The sequence below is a fragment of the Glycine soja genome, chromosome 13 (assembly GCF_004193775.1).
Source record: "Glycine soja cultivar W05 chromosome 13, ASM419377v2, whole genome shotgun sequence".
Classification (NCBI taxonomy): domain Eukaryota; kingdom Viridiplantae; phylum Streptophyta; class Magnoliopsida; order Fabales; family Fabaceae; genus Glycine; species Glycine soja.
Window position 1 is genome coordinate 26,303,910 of NC_041014.1, and position 22,115 is coordinate 26,326,024.

At 32.4% G+C, this 22,115-nt stretch overlaps 3 protein-coding genes across 5 annotated transcripts; 2 read left to right on the plus strand and 1 right to left on the minus strand.

Annotated features, from left to right (window-relative positions):
* The first annotated feature begins 246 nt into the window (after window positions 1-246).
* LOC114382179 lies at window positions 247-3,657 on the plus strand. Its single transcript, XM_028341424.1, has 2 exons — window positions 247-1,131; window positions 1,541-3,657. Exon 2 carries the CDS (start codon window positions 1,574-1,576, stop codon window positions 2,495-2,497), a length of 924 nt encoding a protein of 307 aa, XP_028197225.1. The 5' UTR covers window positions 247-1,131; window positions 1,541-1,573; the 3' UTR covers window positions 2,498-3,657.
* A 4,800-nt stretch (window positions 3,658-8,457) lies between these two features.
* LOC114382394 (F-box protein PP2-A15-like) lies at window positions 8,458-12,995 on the minus strand. Of its 2 annotated transcripts, none has more exons than XM_028341779.1 (3): window positions 12,496-12,994; window positions 12,281-12,399; window positions 8,458-9,191 (listed from the first exon to the last, which is right to left on the minus strand). In XM_028341779.1, the coding sequence occupies exons 1-3, from the start codon at window positions 12,808-12,810 to the stop codon at window positions 8,729-8,731; spliced, it is 897 nt and encodes a 298-aa protein (XP_028197580.1). In that variant the 5' UTR covers window positions 12,811-12,994; the 3' UTR covers window positions 8,458-8,728. The 2 variants fall into 2 exon arrangements, with proteins under 2 accessions (XP_028197580.1, XP_028197581.1); XM_028341780.1 differs by having other exon boundaries at window positions 8,590-9,191; window positions 12,514-12,995.
* A 3,680-nt stretch (window positions 12,996-16,675) lies between these two features.
* Window positions 16,676-18,686, plus strand: LOC114382635 (putative mediator of RNA polymerase II transcription subunit 26). Of its 2 annotated transcripts, XM_028342191.1 has the most exons (2): window positions 16,676-16,956; window positions 17,041-18,686. In XM_028342191.1, the coding sequence occupies exon 2, from the start codon at window positions 17,049-17,051 to the stop codon at window positions 18,447-18,449; it is 1,401 nt and encodes a 466-aa protein (XP_028197992.1). In that variant the 5' UTR covers window positions 16,676-16,956; window positions 17,041-17,048; the 3' UTR covers window positions 18,450-18,686. The 2 variants fall into 2 exon arrangements, with proteins under 2 accessions (XP_028197992.1, XP_028197991.1); XM_028342190.1 differs by having other exon boundaries at window positions 16,676-18,686.
* Window positions 18,687-22,115: the final 3,429 nt, after the last annotated feature.

Genomic DNA, 22,115 nt, shown 5'->3' on the forward strand with positions numbered 1-22,115 from the left:
TCTTATGGAGGTGCAGAAAGTAAATTAGCACATATATGTCATGTAGCTATATATGTCACCTAGCCTTAGAATCTAGGTTTTTCTAAAAAAATTATATATAATTTTTTAAGTATATCTTTTAATAAAAGTTTTTTTACGTACTAACCCTAACTTAATTAAAAATATATCTTTTAAAACACATATTTTTAATTAAAAATTTCTAATGGACTTAATTTATGTTTGGATTAGATTCAATTTGGTCAAGGCAAGATTCATCAGAAACAACCAGCTAGTGTCCTACCATGTGAAACCCACTATTTGGTCTGGGATCAGACATTGTTTCGTTTCAGCTTTAGAGGGCAATCGGTGGTGCATTGGAGATGTTACCAACATCAACTTCTGGATTCACTGGTTATCCAAACCCTTGGGGGAAGAATTTGATATTCCTAGGCATCTCCACTCCCGCTTAAATGCTAAGTATTAGTTGTGTTAGGAGTTGGTGGTTGATATTAGCTATGTTAGTATTTGGTAGTTTGTTATGGTTATTAGTTTATAGTTAGGATTGTAACTAACTTCCTATGTGTATAAAAGCTTTACCAATAGCCAAACCAGTAAGTGGCCGTAATTCATTAAAAATTGTTTTCCAAATTCATTTCTTCTTTCTGTGCTTCTGCTCTTCTTCCTTCATGCTTCCATTCGAATTTATGATGGTATCAGAGCATTTTTATTGAAGAGCTCTGCTGTGTCACTCTCACAGTTATCTTTTAACTCTTTTTTGTTTTATTGTTCTTGTTTTTCTCACAAGATGAGTGAAGAATTGGATCAATCCCTCAACACACACAGTCCATACTACATGCATCCAAGTGAAAGTCCAACTACAACATTGGTTTCACCTCAATTGGATCCCACAAATTATAGTTCTTAGAGCAGATCAATGCTCACTGCCTTGAGTGCAAAGAACAAGGTCGAGTTCATTGATGGCTCAATCTCTAAGCCAGCTATGACTCATGCTCTATTTTCAATGTGGAAAAGATGTAACAACATGGTGGTGTCTTGGCTTGTGCATTCAGTATCAACATCAATTCGACAAAGTATTCTTTGGATGGATAACATGTGGATATATGGAAGAATCTAAAGGCAAGATACTCACAGGTGATCTTTTGAGAATTCTTGACTTACAACAAGAACTTGCTTCAATTAAACAAGGTGACACTAGTATTATTGATTACTTTACTAAATTGAGGGTTATTGGGGATGAGCTAGAGAATTATAGACCAGAACCTATTTGCACTTGTGCCACAAAAAAATGCTCTTGTGATGTTTTAAAAACCGTGAAACAAAGAAAGACTCAGGATCAGGTTATGCAATTATTATGTGATTTAAATGATCAATATAGTCATGTGAAATCAAATATTTTGATGATGGATCCCCTTCCTATTATAAACAAGGTGTTTTCTTTTGTTGTCCAACAGGAGAGACAATTTAATAGTACTAATGCTCTAGGTAATTTGAGTGTAATTAATGTTGTTTCCAAAAGTAATTCATGTACTTACTGTGACAGATTATCATACGGAGGAGAATTGTTAGAAAAAGCATGGTTATCATCCCAATTTCTCTTCTAGCAGAGGAGGAAAAGGGGTTAGAGGTTCTGGTAGAGGAAATTTTGGAGGTAGAAGTAATAACAATGGTAAAGTGTGCACACGTTGTGGAATTAATAGGTACACCAGTTGAAGAATGTTATAGGAAACATGGATATCCACCTGGGCACAAGTTGTACAGGACTCAAAATGGTTCGATCAATAATGCTATGAGAGAGGAGTCTAATGCCTCGGATTTAAATGATAGTCAAGAGACACAGAATCAAAATATCAGAGTCATGCCACAACAATATCAAGTTTTGATGTCACTGCTTCAACATCAATCTAATAATGGAGGATTCACTTCAGGCACGTCACACATTAATCAAGTTGGTACTGTTACTAAACCTCACATAGGTAAAGTTCTTTCATTTACTTGTAGCATAAGCAAAGCTGAGCCTAGAGATTGGATCTTAGACTCAGGAGCAACTAACCATGTTGCTTGCTCTTTAAAATTCTTCTACACACACAAACAAATTAGTCCTATAACAGTTCAATTGCCTACTGGTCAACAAGTGATAGTCACACATTCAGGAATTGTGAAATTTTTTGACTCTCTATACCTTGAAAATGTGTTGTATTTGCCAATTTTCAATTTCAACCTCATATCTATTTCCAAATTAGTTGCAAATTTGAGATGTCAATTGATTTTTTCTAGTGATCATTGTTTGATACTGGATGTGACCAACCAGAGGATGATTGGTACAATTGAGTGTGTGCAGGGACTTTACAGATTGATGTTGCCCTCTGCTGAAAGTGTTGTAATCAACACAATTAGCCTTAATGCCAAATCTGTATTTTCTTGTAACAAGGTGCCAATTGACCTATGCCATTTTTGTTTAGGCCACCCTTCACATGATAGATTTCATTTGTTAAAATAATGTTATCCTGTATTGTCAAATGATAAACAATTTGTTTGTGATACTTGTCATAAATCAAAGCAAAGAAAGTTTCCTTTTCCACATAGTGATTCACATGCTGCTACTCCTTTTTCTCTTATTCACAATAGTTGATGATCATACTCGTTTTGTATGGATTTTTCCTATGAAATCTAAAGCTAAAACACAAACTACTAACAACCATAACCAACTACCAACTACTAAGATAGCTAATATCAACCACCAACTACTAACACAGCTAATACTAAGGTTGTCGACTTTATTCATAATGGTGAGTGGTGTATCCCACTTTCTTTTCTTGAAAGGTGCCCTACCATTTCTTTGGAAATCTTAGCCATGGTAATTCCGCTAGATCCTTGTAATGATAAGTTGGTCTTGACTCACTCCTCTCGTATGGAGTTCTTTCTCATAAATTGGTAGGGGTGGGAAATTTTGGAGTTGCTCAGTTAATTACTTCTTCAAAATCTTTTTTTGTTGTGGAGACTTCTCCATAAAAAGCTTCTTATGGACGATAATTTGCACACCAGAGGCTGTATCATGGTCTCGATCTGTAGCCTTTATGGTGCAACCATGGAATCCTCATATCACCTCTTTTTTAGTTGCATTTTCGCTAGACAACTTTGGTCGTCGATTCTATCCCCCTTCATTCAATATTTCTCTTGTTGTGACTCTAGTGTTATCCTTAACTTGCTTTCGATGACTTGGATTGCTCAAGTGGCGGATGTTTTGCCCTCTGTTATTACTTATGTTTTATGGGGTATCTGGCATGCATGCGAAAAAATTTGTAAGGTTCAAGAACAAAATGTTTTCCTTTCACTTCATCGCCAATTTTGCATGCAGGTATTGTCCTCTCCGAAACCATTTCAAAGGGGGTGATGCACCCTTCTTTGTCCTAAGATAGTTCCTTGAAACCTTAGAAATAGATGGAAAATTTGCATTTCTTTAGGATGCATTTTCGCATTTCACACATCTTTAAAGAAGGCAATACATGTGCAGATTCTTTAGTTGCCTTCGATGTGAATTGTTGGTGGAATGTCCCTCCTTCATTTCTTTTTTCTGATCTAGGTAGCTAGGAATAGATCACATATACTTTTTTACCGGATTCGTTGAGGGATTGGTTTTTTGGTGATCCCTGCCTTGAGTTTGGTTTGGTCCCCAAGGATTTTATGTAATGACATTAGTTTTTAATTTTATCTTGGTAGGTAGGGAGGCTGACTTTTGCCTCTCCCCTCCGGCCTTTATTAAAAAAATTTCTCAAAATTAAATCCAAATCCATATTGAAAGCTAAAGTAAGAATTAATTGCTTCCATTTTTTTAATCTTTCACCATGATTTAGAAGCTAAAATTAATTATAGTAGCTATCTTTTGATTAATATTATGGTAGCTATTTTTTTTTATCCGTAGATATTAAAAATAATATTAAGAGATTTATAATAAATCATATATCTTATTCAACCAATTGAATTAAACTTCATCAATATTATGATATCTATCTAAACACAGTATTGGAGACGTTTAGATTTAAAATTCTCCCATTGATTAGTCCCTTGAACTTTTCTTCTTTTTTTTTTTTACATTTTGGGTTTCGTTGCAATTGTTTCTTGATTAGGGTGATTTCGTCCTCCATATATTTACATTGGTGTCCAGGCTTTGTTTTAACTTGTCAACATCCACGGGCCTATTGGGCAAGGACATGGCAAAAGGTTCAGATAGTAGACCTTTCGTCATAGCATGCATAGAGCTACCTTTTTACTAATGTTCTTCATCTACAGTGCTTTCCAATTCAAGCGTGTGACGTTCTCATTCCTTTTCTTGTTCCATGTTAATTAATGCATGCTGCGGTGTCTTGGTGGTAGGCCAAACTAGCTAGTAGAGAAATGTGTCAAGAACTTCCTTTTGAGCTTAGGCTGAATATGTTTATTATAGGTTAGGCTAGTGAAGCCTTGTAAATGTTGCCTTCAAATTTTTACTGTAATGGAAAGTTTTGGTCGAGAACTTACCACAATATATAGCATTTGTTGAAATTCATGTTGAATCATTCAAAATCATATTTTAGGTATATTTAATTGCATGTTAAAAAATTGATTCTGAGTTTATAATTAATTTTGAGTTAAAGTAACTTTAAATAATTATTAAAATTTGTATACTGAATTACTTTTTAACATAACATAAATCAATATAATTTAAAATCAATTTTAATCAAAATCAATTTTATATTTAATTTTAGAAACATTTACCCAAATACACACCAAGGTATCCTAGTATTTGAATTACCACTCTTTAACTCAAAATGTTGGACAGTAGATTGAAGTTGCTTAGCTGGAACTGAAAATAGTCATTATTAGCTCTGAGAAGAACGAGTAGACGATAAATTGTAGTTAACATCCAGTGTCATCAATTAATTAAAAAGTTAATGATTAAAATTGTGGTTATATGTATAAACCAAATTATTATAAAGTTGTTAAAATCATGTGAATAATATCATGGACGTAGAGGTTCTTATATTATTGGGTTTACATTCATTCTTACAATTTAAGAGAAAGATAAGAAGAGAGATAAAATAATAGATTAACAAAAGAATTGTGAAGATTTATTATAAGTATAACATTACATATAAGAAAAGTCATTTTTTTTAAGATAAGAAAAATACGTTACCTAGCTCTCAAATGTGTGATACATGTGCTTTTGGATTCAATAAATACGGTGCTTTGAATGAACTAGTACCATTGTGTAAGAAGTCTGAGACTTTTCGTTAGATGCTATGTTTAGGGTTGGTAAGTAATCCAAAGTTACTGCTCTAGATCGATTCCATTGAAGTCTAGGCCCAAGTTTTCTGACATTTGTTTGCACTGTGTTTCTTCTAGCTAGGACTGCTTGAGCTCGATCGTATCATTTTAGCCAAAGAATTGGTTTAGGTTTAGCTAGGTTGAAATTGAAACAGTGAAGAGTCTAAGTTTTTGCCACTTTGGTCAAAGATTCTTGCGCTTTAAGGGAAGTTTGGTCTATTTTGGGGTGACCACTTTACCAACTGTGCCAAGTGTTAGGGTAAGGGAAACTTGGGTCAAAAAAAGCAGCTCCCAATTGACTGAAAAAGTAAACGGATTGACACCATTGTTGTGTCTAGCATGGAATGTGGTCTCAAGTCTCTTGTTCATGTGTACGGGTACTTGCAATTATGAGATGGGTAAGGAGTTACCTGGCCCCACACCATGGCCTAGTAAGCTCAGATTTGGATTCTCTATGAAAAGCATAAAAGAAAATATGTATAAATAGTCTCTCTTTTTTTTAAGGGATGTATAAAAAAGTCTTTAAAAATAACATTAACTAAATACATTTATAACCTCAATTTAACATTCTAAATTATATATATATGAAAAATTAATGATCAATTTTTTTCTTTAATATATCACTTATCATATTTATCATTTTTCTTCTCTTTCATTTTTTTATGTCTTTGTATCACCCAAATTTACTCAAAATAGGGGTGAATAATGATATTTTCTTTAGGTTGTGTTTAGTAGAAATGAAAAAAATAGAAAGAGTGAAAATAGGTAGAAGAAGACAAAAATATAAGAAATAGAGTGAAAATAGTCATTGTTTGATTTAAGCAAAAAAAGTCAAAAAATAAGATTTAAAAAAGTTGTTTGATTTGAAAAAAAAAAGGGAAAAGAATGAGATTTCATAATTATTAAAAATTCCATTTTACTTTTATAAAGAAAACATTGTTTTTGCTTAAAAATATTTTTGGTACATAATAAATGATTAAATTTTGTTTTTAGTCTCTAACAATTTTTTTCATTATTGATCCCTAACAAATTAAAAATCTTATTTTTGTTCCTAAATTTGTTTTGATAACACTTTAAATATTTAAAAAAATTATTTTGGTAATGCTTTAGGGATTAAAAACAAAAGTTTAAATTTATCAACAACAAAAAAAATTAATTAGGTACCAAAAATAAAGTTCAATCATTTATCATGAACTAAAACACATATTTAAGTTTTTTTTTACCGTTGACTCATATATGGCCAGATTGTTTAAACTTATTTATTAAAAAATGTTTATTTTAATAAGACAAGCAGTTTTATGGGTGAATTTATTTAAGTTTATTTGTTGAAAAAACTCTTATTTAATAAAATAAGTAACTCTCTATTTTTTTAATATATTTGTTTAAATTATTTCAGCTTAAAAAATATTTTTTTATTTTGGGAAAAATCATATTTTTCTTATAAAAAAATTCCATTTTTAAAAAAGCGTTTATTTTAAAATTATTTGTAATTTTAAACAAAGTAGATTATGTCTAAACTCCTGCTTAAAAAGTAATTTTTATTTATTTTAAGAAACAAATTATATCTATTTATTAAAAAAGAACTTTGTTTAAAAATTGCTTATTTTAAAATTGATTTTTTAAAAGAAATTAAACAACCCGTGATCGATTATGTTAAATACATGATCAATCGATTATATATTGGAAATCCAAAGTTGGAGTTTGCCAGGAAAAAGAAGATTCCAGCCTTGCACGAAATCAAAAGTTGGGGTTAAAAGGGAAGAAGACACGAGGTCACGAGGAGCCGGATTTTGATCCTCTGTAGTTTTAGAAAATGATCATTAAGATATTTGTTAAGAAATTAAAAAAAAAATCATAAGATAGTGTAAAAAAATTATAAATAACGTAATTTTATATATTTCAAATTCTTTAGTTAATATTCTAAGAATATTTATTAATGTTTGTCTTTAAAAAAACTCTATGGATCCTAGCCATTTATTTTATTTTATTAAATTAATCTTTAAATTAATATTTAATTTTAATGATTAGACTTGGATTAGAACTGTACATGGTGCAGTGCTTTTTTTTTTTTTTGTTGTTGTGCAAAGCACATGGTGGTGTTTATTTTCAATTGAATGATGTTATTGACACAAAACTTTTCAGACAATATTTTCATCTTTTTTCCTCGTATGTCAATGACTCAATGCTTCATATTGTTAGGAAAAAAAATTATTTGTTTAGCCCGTGTTAAAAAAAATCTATTTTATAAATTACCTAAGCTGTAGTGGCTCACTTGGGTGATGTGGAAGTCTATATATACATTACCATCACAAGCAGTTAAATTTTATAGTTTCGTAATTCACTTGCAATCTATAATCTACCGAAGTGACTTCAATAAAAATTAACTCATCAAAGCAGGTGGAGTTAGCACATTGTGGGACTGTCCGATGTGGGACCTTTGGACAAATCAATATTAAGGATAATGTTACATGGCTCTAGACTCTACACTTTGGTGAAGACAATTTATTCCCTTGATCCTAATACAATCTGGTATCTCATTTTCCAGATCAACACCTTAATTCGAGGAGTCATTTGGTATATAATTCTAAACTAACATCTTTTTGTCACCTTCATAGCATAATCTGTGGAGCCTAACAAGATTAACATGTTGTATTGTCCTTTTTGTGCTAACTTGAAGATAATTTAGTTGGCCAAGTAAATTGATGATGACATATACTGTACTCTGTAGAAACTTATGAGTTTTCATTTTTCATATTTAGTTGAATTTAATAGCATATATCAAATTCTTATAAGACCTATGTATAGCTTAGTTGGGGAAATAAGACCAAAATTTAACTATTACTGTTTAATATATTATACTAAAATTTTAAAAAATATTATTTAATTACTATCAATTGAACCGTTAAACCTCGATCTAGTATCTTCACTGGTTTGATAACCAATCCAGCTTTTAAAACATTGAAAAATTATCACCATATGCCTTATATTTACTGATCTTTGCTATACCATCTTATCCAGTGCATCAAACAATGCCTTGAACAAAAATGTTGTGTACCTACATAGTCATATATAACACGGTTTTTCCAAAATGTTTATGACCGACGGAAATATACTTTTGCAACCAAGTTTCAGAAGGCATAAAGAACAACCGAGGCAGGCAAGGGAAAGTTTTTTTCCCTCGAAACAAGTAAATTTATAAGCCTAATCTGGAAACAACTAAAATACATTGAATAGAAATAATAATTACACAGCTGTAGAGAATACACACCTACTGGCAAAAAAAAAAAATTAAAAACCAGAAAAATATGACATTCTCCAAATTGTAAACTTTTTTTCAGTGTATAAGCTGCTGTGTGATAGATCCCCAATAGAGTATTCTGGAATGTCTGACATCACTAAAAAAAAAAGCTTCCTATTCTGCACATGGCTATTTCAAAATGCCTCTTCTCTTGCGCTCCCTCAAATCATTAGGTACAATAAATACAGAATCTACACAAAGCCCACCTTTGGAATGTGTACAATCGATTTGTTTCATTGAAAATCTAACTTGAGTTGTAGGCTCTGATCCACTGACAATAAACTCACCCACCTTGTAATCTACCCAGCATCCACGCTTATGATTGCCATATGTATCATTAATCTCAGATTCATCCAAACAGCATTCACATGATGCTTGCTGACCATCTGAAGTAGAAAACTCAAATTTCACAGGTTTTATATCCCAACCATGGGTGTGTTCATAATTACAAACACGCCTCCCAAGCCTTTTGGAAAACCGTCCGAGGTGAAGCCTAAAGGAGAGAGTATAAATATCAGCAGGAAATGGGAACGTTACCTCCCCATCCACTTCAAACCACCATATTTGCTGCAAAAATGCCACAGTGTGAAACCTGAAAATCATCTAAGGTATAACAGAATGCTGACAAATTACAAGAACAAATGGAGAACAAAACAGCTTCAGCATCAAGATTTGTGACAGTGCTACATTTTGCAAAAGAAATGCAAATAGAATATAAGCAGTAAGTTTACATAATTGAAGTCTGACAATGAGAATTACAAGTATCTGTTTATTAACTAGGTTGTGCAAATCAACCTACATTACATCATTAAGAGAATGGGTACTTTGGTTCAATCAGAATCTATACGGAACCAAATTGCAATTAATACTTAAAACATCATTCCATGTTACAAATATTTAAAGATTTGTCCTTATCCAGATTAAGGCCTGTATTTGTCCTAATCCAGATTAAGGCCAGTATATGTAAGTAGAGAAGTGTACCATTCAAATTGTTTTTACATGTAATGGATTCATGAATCTAAGACAATCTTGCGAAATGTTTTCTTTTCAAGATTGATGTAGCCTTTATATATTTAATAATAGTTTGTTTTTTATGGAAAAGAATGTTAAATTTTTTAACAAATTTGTTTTTTATGCAAGAGAACAAAGTAGTACGGCTGCCAAGTTGTCTGTATAATTCAAATGAGTTTATATTAGATTCAGGCCAAATAAGAGAACCCAAATCAAAGAACTATGTCATTTGGTTTAGCTCCAAGATGGAGATCAGCTTGATCCCTTTAAGTAGTTTTAGGAATTGTTCAATCATTTTGCTACTTGTTTAAAATCAGAATTAAACCAAGCATCACCAAACAATTTAACACCCCCATTACAAACAAGGTTTTTCTACTTTTAAACAACACATTAAAGATTTAACAGCAAAGGCCAGGAAGTAAACAAAGTCATGATCCATACACAATTAACAAACAATCTTGAACTTAATGCATTTGTCATCATAGAAACATTCTCCTATTTATTCAAGTAAAAAATCACCAATCATGAACAAGATAAGTAAGTCATGATACAATAGAAAAGTAAATGTATGCTATTCCCACTTTCTCAAAAAGACAACCATAAACAATTAAACATACAAGACAAGCCACTCCGACATGAGAGAACAATGACACTAAAAAGCAAATATGCACAATTTAAGCAAATCTGTGCATTTGGATCTTAAACTGAGATTAGGGAATTTTCAACAAATAGGTAGCTTTACAAGTTAAACAGTCAAATATCAATCACACTAAGTGCTTAATTTGGGGGGAAAAATGATTTTATTCAGTCATACATACAAAGCTCATCCAAGAAAGCTCCAGTAAAATGAGTATGGTACAATACATGATCAGAGGATGGAACTTGATTGAAATGGCTAGGGGGTCAAATTTAAAATTTGCAGTGAAAAATAAGAAATATAAAAATTTGAGGAGGATCTTCCCCAAGGAATACAAGGTGCCATCTATATGAATAATGACATTACTCCAATTTAAATCCAGAATTACAAATTAACACAAGACAAGTTATTGTCAGAATAACATGTTCTGTTATTATTACATGCAGTCAAGCTCAAGTCTCGAGATGATAAATGTAACTTTAATATGAGAAACAAACTTCAAGTTTGGTAAGCCTATAAAAAGCAACAATTAGCAGCATCTTTGATTGTTTTACTTGAATTGTTATATATTGCCTCTATGACAATGCTCTAGGATTCCCAATCAATGTATAGATAAGATAAAATAATAGTCAGTTTACATGGAGAGAATGGCAAGAAAGGTCAATCACCTTATGATTTATCTTTACAACATTCAACAGTACTAATTAAGGAATATGACAATCAAAAGCTCATATCCTTCTATTAGTCATAAATCATATTAAGAAAGGCCAAATATCCAATGATTTATCCACATTGAACAAAGTTTTGCTGCCTAGTGAAGTGGCAGGAAATCACAATTTCTATTTTTATACTCCAAGCACGAGTAAGTTACTATTGCATTTCTTCACTTTATATTTATAAAACAGAGTTGTTCTACACTCTACAGCCTCACTGAAAAGGATAAACCTGTTGAGGATCCTCTTACACCAAATTTAAGTACACTTGGAAAACTGGCATAAAATTCTTAAGCTTCAATTATTTATGATGCAAAGACCAGTTTATCATTTTGCACATTTGCTAATAGCCACGACTAAACCAATATACTAACATTGAATATAAAAAAACTTAGTTAGGTCCTAATATTCTTACTCATAATTCAAGTTCAACACACCCACCAAATGGCCATTTGCACCATACCAGATACACTATCCTTTTTCTAGGAATCTGGTCCAGTAATGATGCACAAACTAAACATCTCCCCTTAAATATATCATGATTTAAGCCTTTTGAGAATATACAGCCTCGTATAAATACACAAAGAATAAGACTAAAAAGTTCGTACCCCATTGCCCGGAGGCTCTTCGCTATGCGAAGGTATGGGGGAGGGATATTGTACGCAGCCTTACCCTTGCATATGCAAAGAGGCTGTTTCCGGATTCGAACCCATGACCAACAAGTCACCAAGGCACAACTTTCCCGCTGCACCAGGGCTCGCCCTCACACAAAGAATAAGACTATTTCAATAATTACAGCTATAGTCTTAGAGAAGAGTCAAATAAGCACCAAAACAAATCAAGCACTTCCAATCCACAATAAATTTAACACCAAATCCTAAACCAACTATATTATACTACAATAAAATGAGCTTAATTGAAGAACCTGAGCTTAAAATGAGCTCAATTTATAAAATATCAATGTAAAAGCCTTTATCCTGTCAACAAAAACAAAAATCATTGTTGGTTTGACTTTTAAGATAGGAAATAGTAAAAGTCAACAAACTATACTGTACATGTGATATGATATCTAATTATTAGATAACACTGTAAAAAAAAGGCTTTACATTATCATTACATAATCTATCTAGTCAAATAAATTTTTGTTGCTAAAGTCAACTCTACTATTTTCTTTCCATTTTCCTTTCGATGAAACAGTAAACAACGCATCATCATCATAAGTATTTCCTTTCTTCTCTATTTTCTTGTTTTTTTCCGATACAGGTTTCATATATCCATATTCAACCTTAAAGCAAACAACTAAAGCCAATTAAATCTAACCTAGATTCTTCAGTAGGAATCCAATTCCAGTATCTCCGGTCATCAATTCCGTTAATTGTCATCGCCTTCGCCGAAATGGACATGCAAACCTTCCCGGTGACTCTATCCAGCCACACTTCCTGTAAAACCCTCACCACCATCAACAAAAATCCCAAGTTACCGAAAACCCTAAAAATCCTAAAAAAAAAAAAAAAAAAAAGCAAATAATGACTGACCTGAAGAGCAGCACCCACCTTATGACCGTGGTCGAAGGGTAGGGGTCGGGAGAGGAGCGCGAAGATGTCCTTTTTCGAGAGGCTGCGGTGGCGCTCCGGCGGAACGAGATCGAGCAGATCCTGGTAGTTACGCGGCAGCTTGGCCTCCCAGACGGAGTCCGACGATGCGGCGCCGCGGAACGCGCGGTTGAGGCGGGCGAGGTTGCAGATCTCCGGCGGTGTCAGGTGGAGGAACACGCACGCCACGCAGCTCTCCGGTATGTCCCCGAGGCCCGGGCCGATACTGGAACCGTTCGAAGACAGCGACGCGCCCATGGCACGCGCCGAAACGGAACAGGGATAGGGGAAGGAAGGAAGTAAGCGCGCGTGGGAGTCAAAATATACTGAAATTGAAATTGCGTTAGTGATGTTGTTGGTGTTGGTGTTGCATGTAAGAGGACTTGTTTGTTCTTCGGTAGGGAGTGTTTACGTGCGATTTTGATTTTGGAATTTCGATTTGGGGTGATATATTTAAAGAGAAATGTCAAAACACATTCGGACACGTTCTTCTAAATATACTATATTTTTTTATTTGAAATTGATTAAAAATAGAATATGTTCTTAGAGTTAAAATATTAAAAATAAAAAATTTTAATCTTAAAATTACATAAGAGTATAAAAAGAATTATAATCAGTATAATTCTATGTATCTGCATGAAATAAATATTTTTTATTCCTTAATTAAGATACTCCGTTACTATTTGTCTTAAAAATAATAAAATTTTAGGCAAAATGTAATTTGCATCTCCAATTTTTCAAATTCACAATTTTTTATTTTTTATTTTTAATTTAACTTTCACTTTTAAAAAATTTGCAATTTTAATTTTTATATTTTTTTAGTTAAAACATTTTATTCTTTATTTTAAAAAATCTATAATTTTAATCCTTGTAATGAATTTCACACATTAATTTATTCTTTTATTTTTATATATAAATTAAGTTTATCACAATTAAATAAAAAAATATTAATCATGTGACTAATAAATAATTACATGTCACCCAATGTTAATTGGACATAAAGATTAATGTTTAAAATTAATCAAATCAATTAAAATCATATATTTTTAAATAAATGGGGACAAAAAAATTTAATTGAAAAATTAAAATTAAAATTATGAATTTTTAAAAAGTGAGAGATAAAATATTTTAATTAAGAAAATTAAAATTATAAATTTAAACAAATTAAAGAAATGAAAATTATATTTTAGCGATTGATGAGTCTCGTGTCTATTAAATTTTATTTTATTTTATAATTTTTAATTAATTAGAAAAAATATATTTAAAGGAGTGACCTGTTAAAAAAATGTGTTATTACTCCTCCTTAATCCTCATTTAAATTGTGAACCGTGAGGGAGGCTGGGGTGGGTCCGGGTTTTGAATGTTGTGTTGGACTGGACAGCGGGGATAACGTGTGGAGAGGTCTACAGTAGAGGAGTAGGGATTCGGGGTGGATTTTTTTACCACGTGGCAGTCTGTGGACAAAAGGAAAAGGCTGCTACTCGGGCAGCAAATTTCTTCCTTTGGAGTACTTTTCAAAATAATTTTTTAAAATGGGATTGTTTTGAAAGTATTTACTGCATGAGACTCTTTTGGATGTAAAATGTGTGGGGGCATAAAACAAATCGTCAATGAAACTAGCGAATTTACTGTGCCGTGAAGGAATCGTCACTGGGAATGGCGATTTGGTCATGCATGGAGAACCGTCAATCAAACTGGCGAGTTCCAACAGCTAGGCATCAGAGTGCAGGGACGCAGCAAAGCCGGAAGGCAGCAGTGGTAACTCGCCAATCGTGCTGCTGGCGTTTTGCTATGAGAGAGGACTCGCCCGTGGTACTGGCGAGTTGTATTTTTTTTTAAGAGTGTTTGTTATATTTTTTTAATCTTTCTATGAAAAATATCTCGTATATGTTCATTTATTCTCTTGATTGATTAATGTTATTTTCCTTTTTCATTTCCTTCTTATTATTTATCATGTGTCTATTATTAGACAATTATTTTTGTCATTTTTTATTCGGTAAAAAGCTCTTTTTTTTTTCTCTCCTTATCTCCTAGGTTCACAAGAAAACTTTATATATAAAGAGAGAGATACAAAGTGAGAGAGAACGTATTTAATAATGATAAAAAATTAATAACTATTTTTTAACATAAAAAATAATTTAATGATGATACAATGTAAAAATAGTTTTATATGATCTAAATTTAAAAGTAATAAAATTTCACAAAAATTAAATGAATTGAATTTATTATTGTTTGGAAAAAGTTTTAAACAAAATCATGAAAATTTTTTATGAGTAAAATTTCATTTAAATAATTGAAAGATAAATTTCACTTGAAATTGTATACTTTTTAATAATTTGAAGTTTTTAATCTTAGTTTTAAAATTAAATAAATAAATATTTTACTGTCTTGACTTATGGTAATTACGTAACACCATTTATTTTCAACTTTCAAATATTTTGTACAACATTATAAAAATATTTAAGTATGAGAGTTTAAATTACATGATATACTTTATCTTTTCCGCAAGATTCCTGTATGCATGGCGGATTATTCACTAATTCATAACTCAAAAAAATTGTAAAATAAAAATTTTACACAAGACACACATATGTAGGATTCCAGGTACTATACCACCCATTGTATGTATACAATTTTGGACTTTCATTGTAAAATAATCATTTAATGTGAGGATATGAGATGAAATTATATTCTTCAACCTGGCTCCCCACCATTCTCACAGGAGTCTCACCACACTACTATTATTTGAATTTCTGAATGGCTCCCTCCTGCACACTTCCCTTTCTCGCTCTCAGGATTTTGCATAATATCAAATTATAATAAAAATACCTATATGATTTAAGTGGTAAATCAATGTTTCAAAATTGAAGGAAAAAAGTCTCATTCTCCTTTGCACGGCTATGAATTCGTGATAATTGAAGTTTTGGTGTTTCTGACGGACGAATTATATTGAGATTATCACGTAATTTACAGACTTTGATCTTGTGCTTACTTTTTTTTTTCTTCAGATTTTTAAAATAATGTTGATTGTTTCTGCATTACGGTATTAAAATTAAATATTTTCAATAAGTTTTTAGAGACACTTACTATAATTTAATATAGTAACTCTTGTGAGCGAGAAAGGGAGGTAGCTATTCGGAAATTGCCAGGTGAAAGGTCGATCGGTGAAATCAAAATCACGTGACTTATTAGGGTGTTTTATTTGGGCCGTTAGATGCTAATAAAATTAATGGATGAGACCAAGTGTAACCTTTAGAAGTTACATCTATTACCTCCGTATTCATATATTAAAAACAAATGAAAGCGTTTTGTTTTTAAATATAAGAAACATATAATTATTTTTAAATATATTAATTGTTAGTTTTGTTTTATACGCTTAGTTTAGTATAAAGTCTATTAATTGATGTTTGTTCATTTTCAATTAAAGTGAATATATTTACAATAAGTCATATTTATTGGTTGAAATAATTATCTATCAAAATATAGTATTTTTTTTCTTAATTCTTCCGTTGTTCTTCATCATCATAGGAAAGAGATTCTGAAGCAGAAATTTGACCCAGAGATTAACAAAATTTGATAAAAATTTTATTTCCATCAAAAATAAAATTTACATATTATCAAATAATTTAGCTTTAACTTCATTACACTGACCACTTATGTCTAATAATTTTATTTACGAACTTAATAATTTTTATTACTTATACAAATATAAATATAAGCAATAAAAATTTAATACATGCAAAACAACATGTACAGAAAACCACATCTTTTAACGTGTATATGTTGTATGTTATGTATAAATTGATTTAGTAAAAAAAATATAAATTAATGCATTAAAATAGTTATAAAATTGATATGATCAAGAGAAAAAAAAAATTATTGAATTTAAATTATTTGTGTTAATAAGAAATAATAAATTAATAACTAACATTTGAGAAGTTATTAAAGAGAGAGAGAGAGAGAAACAGAGCCCGCACACAGTAAGGTTTACGGTTTTAGTTAACAGAAAATATCCACCACGTATACAAAAAGCAGCATCCTTGTTGGCGTTTTGAAACGGCCGTGGCTCCCTAGTTTTGAACAAAACCTGTGGGTTGGTTGATTTGGTTCTCTTTCTCTATCCATTTTCTCCCAAACCCTCTCACTCTAACCAAACACAAAACCATGGGCAGTTTCTGTCTGCTCCAACAAAACCAGTTGCTTCTAAAAACTCTTTTCTCTGTTATTATAACCTTAGCCTTAACCCATTCTCTTTCCCTGACAACCCAATCCATCACCAACTCCTGTGTAATCCCATCCTTAAACTCACTCTGCTATTTCGCTTTTCTCTCTCTCAACAAAACCTTCATTGATGTTCTCATGGTTGTGCACCCTTTTGGCACTGTTCAACCATTCGATTAAAGGGTAAGCGCCTTTCATCCAAAGTTTGCTCCTTTTTGCTTATTTTGAAAATATTGGTGTTTTTGTTGATGGAACCCAATGGGCTAGGTAGTGGAATGTTCTCTGGGTTGGTAGGAGTGGAAAACCCTTTACAACAACAGCAGCAACAACAACAACAACAACAACAACAAAACCTTCACCATTTGCAACACCACCACCCTCAAATGGTTCCCTATGCCACACACCATGACACTGAAAACCCTCATCATCCACACCTTCACCAATCAATCAAACAAGGGTACCCTCCCTTTTCATCCCAGACCAAACAACAACAATCTCCTCTCAGTGATGATGATGAGCCAGGGTTCCCTGCTGATGAGGACCCCAAGAGAAAGGTCTCGCCATGGCAGAGAATGAAGTGGACTGACACCATGGTGAGGCTCTTGATAATGGCGGTTTATTACATTGGTGATGAGGCTGGCTCTGAAGGGACTGATAAGAAGAAGTCATCTGGTTTGATGCAGAAGAAAGGGAAGTGGAAATCGGTTTCAAGGGCTATGATGGAGAAGGGGTTCTATGTTTCTCCTCAGCAGTGTGAGGACAAGTTCAATGACTTGAACAAGAGGTACAAGAGGGTGAATGACATTCTTGGCAAAGGAACTTCCTGCAGGGTTGTGGAGAATCAGAGTTTGTTGGATTCAATGGACTTGTCTCCAAAGATGAAAGAGGAGGTTAAGAAGTTGCTCAATTCCAAGCACTTGTTCTTCAGGGAAATGTGTGCTTACCATAACAGTTGTGGACATGGGAATAACAATGCTCCACAGCAAGGAGAGTCTGGGGGTGAAGTGTCTCAGCCTCAGGCTCAACCTCATCATCATCAGCAGCAGCAACAACAACCGCAACAACGATGTTTTCATTCATCAGAGGTTGGGAATTTGGGGGGTTCAGGTGTTGAGGGTTTGAGGATGTTGAAAGTGGGAAATGGGGAAGAGGGTGATGATGACTCCGAGGATGATGATGTCTCAGAGGAAGATTCGGACGAGGACGAAGATGATTCGGGAGAAGGTGGTTCAAGGGGTCATGTGGGGCATGGACATGAAGATATTGAGGATGAGAATGATGGAAGGTCAATGAGAAAGAGGGCAAGGAAAGTAGGAGGGGTTTCTATGTCACCACAGTTGATGCAACAACTGAGTGCTGAGGTGAGTGGTGTGTTCCAAGATGTAGGTAAGAGTGCTTGGGACAAGAAGCAATGGATGAGGAGCAGGATAATGCAGTTGGAGGAGCAGCAAATAAGCTACCATACTCAAGCTTTTGAGTTGGAAAAACAAAGATTAAAATGGGCAAGGTTTAGCAGCAAGAAGGAGAGGGAAATGGAGACAGCCAAACTTGAAAATGAACGCAGGAGGCTTGAGAATGAGAGAATGGTTTTGCTCATTCGCCAGAAGGAATTTGAATTGATGAGTCTTCAACACCAACAACAGCAGCAGCATCAACAACAACATTCTTCCACCTAGATCTAGGGGAGATGATTTTTCTGCGGTTAATTGTATTGATAGATGAAACTAAGGTATAGAAAAGATGTAGATCGATTAGGCCTAATAGAGGAAAGTGGTTGTTCTCTTTTTGGGGTACTTATTATAAGTTGGTTGTTATTGAAGAAAAGAAAAATAGTAAATTTCTGTGTCTACCATCTAGATACCCTTTTGTTTATTTAAACATGCTTTGGTTATTACTATTAATTTTGTTTTAAACTATGCTTAAGTAAATCTGTCACTTCCTCCTTCAAGTTGGATAATAAAACTAAGCAAAGCCACTTGACCCGGGATCAACTTGCATTACATTTGTGCAACAAAAACAAAATATAAACTGTAGAAACGTGTCTTTGTGCATATTGTTTGGCAACTGGCACCATTCAATTAAATTTGTATAAAATTTAGGAGGAATTTATATGATAATATATATAGATGGCTAACTGGACAACTCAAATTTCAAAATCATTTCAAGCAGATGCAGAGTACTAGGGGGCTGCAAAATATGCTTATCATTGAAAGTTGAAAAATTAGCTGAAATTTGAAAAATTAATTGCTTGATTAAAAATGGGAAGAGAGTTATAAACTGAAAAGTTAGATTATTAAATTATAAGTGTTTGGTAAAATTAATTATTAAAGTAGTTGATGAATGATAAAAAAATTGATTCATTTAAAAAAGATAATAAGAAATTGAATAAATGTATTGAAGATAAAAATGAAAAAATATAAAAAAAAATTAAAAGTTAACGTTTTAAAAAATACTTCTTTAAGTAGAATTTAAAAATTATTAAAAAAAAGTTTATTTACTTAAATAAGTTTTTTAACTAATAAAAAAACTAAAAATTAATTAAAATATCTTATTAAACATAACAAATATTCTTACAAGCCACATTGTAATGTTTTCCTCTCCCTATTATATCGAGCAAATATTTGGCGCCAAATTACTTAACCACACCTTGAAGCCACGGTTAAGTCATTTTCTGCACGAACATAGGTCCCATTCCAGCATGTCCCTTTTGCTATGCCAAAATAAGTTAATTATGTAAAGTTGAATCCTAATATGATTACTGAAATTAATGTTGAGTGAAATATTTTCAATTTCGGGTGTAGCTCTAAAGCTTCCCTATGTGATTGGTCATTTCATAGTTTAGCTCTTCCAACGGATTCTAGATCCTAACTTGCTCGAGTAAATTGGCTTGGACAATCTATAGCAGCAGTGCATCAATGTACTTTACTCCAATTAATTGCAAGATCTTTTTTTATGTATATATAGAAAATGAGATATTATTGTAAATTCCATCCCGAATATAAAATCCAAATGTTTACATTCCATTAATCCTCCCACCCAATATCCACATTAGAAGTGATATTTTAGCAAAAATTGTCACATGGTATAGGTGCTCAAAGATGGAACTGGTGAGTGAGTTGAAAAATATCAATACCCCTTCAGAGAAAAAAGTGCCTCCCACCTGCAGAATTGTGCAGCAGCCTCTAAACTTGATAAATACTTTCCATCTAGCTTATAAAGATGATGCTGCCACTATGAGTTGGAAGATTGAACAACTTAGTAGAGTATCAAAAGCTGACCAAGAAAAAGCAGGAACTGAGCTAAATAGTGGAGACTAGTCAAAGTTCAAGATCATCTCTACCGCAAAATATATCAAGTGGATCTCATTATCTCAACTCGTGGGACCAGAGAATCCAAATCCAACAACTGAAGGTTAAAAATGTTTAGCACACTTGACCCGGAATATCAACTCACATTACAATTGTGAAATAAAAACAAAATGCAGAAGACTGTAGTTACGTGTGTCTTTATGCTCATTGTTTGGCAGCATTCAATTGATATAAAGTTTGGGAGGATTCTGTATATAGATGATGCCTAACTGTACAACTCAATTCTCAAAATCATTTCAAGCATATGCAGAGTACTAACAACGTGCCATAACAGATTGTCATAACTGAAGGTTAACAATGTTTTGCTCATGCCGGGTGGGACTTGAATCCACAATCGCCTGATTAGATCATCATGGATCCAAGGCTAAAGCGTTAGAATGACTTATTGGTTTTTCATTGTAGTCGGATTATCATTCACAGCATTTGATCTGAGTCTCTAGGCTTTGAAACTCATTTTTCAAGAAAGTAGCTTGCCTATTGATATTATGAGGTCCCACATCGGAAAGTGATCTCTTATTTCAATGGTTTATATTCTGATTTTGAAAGCCGACGTTTAAATTTGGGGTGCAGGATGGATGGATGCCACTTATGATTTTGACTAAACCCTAAACCGACTTAATATTAGGGGTATTTCTCCAATGTTTCCCCCGTGCGGTGAAAAAAGAAACATTGTAGACTTTGCATATGTTGACATCCACGGTATCCATGGAGTGGTTTGCAGGTGAGGTTGCCTACATCATTATCCACATGATGACTAGCGATTCACTTTCTCCTCGCCTCTCAACCTACTCCCCACCTTTTTTTTTTTTCTAATAAAAGAATAACATAACTCAATTTCAATTTCATTTAACTTTGGTTTAAATATAAATTTAACAGACATTTATTATATTTAATAACTAAAAAATAATTCTACTTCTACTACCTATTTACCGCACAGACCTATATAGGTTTCACAAATATGTTGTAAGTAGGTATGTTCAAGACCGAAACAAAATGTTTGTAAACTGTCAAAATAATTTTAAAGAATTAAACATCACTTAAACCGAAAATCTAAAATAAAAAATCCAAAAAAAAATCTTAATTTTTTTGTTTGGTTCGATTTTTGGATTCACTGTTATAATTATATTGAATTTATTTAATCAATGATTAGCATTATATAACTGATATTATTTATAATTATTATAGTATCTTATTTATAGTGTACTACTTTCTACATTAAGTTTGTAATATATGATTTTTGTTATAATAATTAATAATGTATTGAATAATTTATTAAAAAAGGATTTATCATTATAATATTGAATATTAAGTGATATACAAATTATTATATATATATATATATATATATATATTTTATAATTAAGATAAATATTTTATTTTCATATTTATTTTAGTATAATGAACAGGTAAGCCAAATACAACACATCTTGATGAATAAATTTTTCCAATCATTAGATGGAAATGGAATTAGGGGTGCCCATATCCAAGAAAGTACACTAGCCTCTTCCGAAGATCAATAACATGGCTGTACTTATTTACTTTACACAGGATATAAATATAATACTTATGATATGATGAGAGTACTTTAAATTAAATTGTGTACTATAATTAAATTATAATTAATATTATTTATAAAATATTCACTTCAGTAGTATATTAATTGCATTAGACGTGAGTCTTCCCGAGAATGAAGTTGGAAATTGGTCTCAGAAATGACAAAGTGAAACAACAGAACAAATTGTTCTTTAGAAGTAAAAGGGAACAAAACATATGAAAAACACAATTTACTTAGCATTTCTTAGCAAGTCCTCATACTGAATACACATTCAACCCAATCTCTCGAGGGGAATCAATAACAGCCACAGATAGTTAACAGAAAATAAGCAACTAGAGCATCTTAAAATTCAAATTTGAAACGGAAATGAATGGATTTTAGCAATATACATAACCAATTATTGTTGAAACAGAATGCTT

Bases quoted from the DNA above. Each gene is read 5' to 3' on its own strand.
- LOC114382179 (XM_028341424.1), top strand. From the start codon at position 1,574: ATGGTTATCATCCCAATTTCTCTTCTAGCAGAGGAGGAAAAGGGGTTA.
- LOC114382394 (XM_028341779.1), bottom strand. From the start codon at position 12,810: ATGGGCGCGTCGCTGTCTTCGAACGGTTCCAGTATCGGCCCGGGCCTC. The intron at 12,400-12,495 runs GTCAGTCATTAT...AGGGTTTTACAG, and splicing joins AGGTGGGTGCTGCTCTTCAG to GAAGTGTGGCTGGATAGAGT. The intron at 9,192-12,280 runs GTTAGATTTAAT...GATGATTTTCAG, and splicing joins ATTCCTACTGAAGAATCTAG to GTTTCACACTGTGGCATTTT.
- LOC114382635 (XM_028342190.1), top strand. From the start codon at position 17,022: ATGGAACCCAATGGGCTAGGTAGTGGAATGTTCTCTGGGTTGGTAGGA.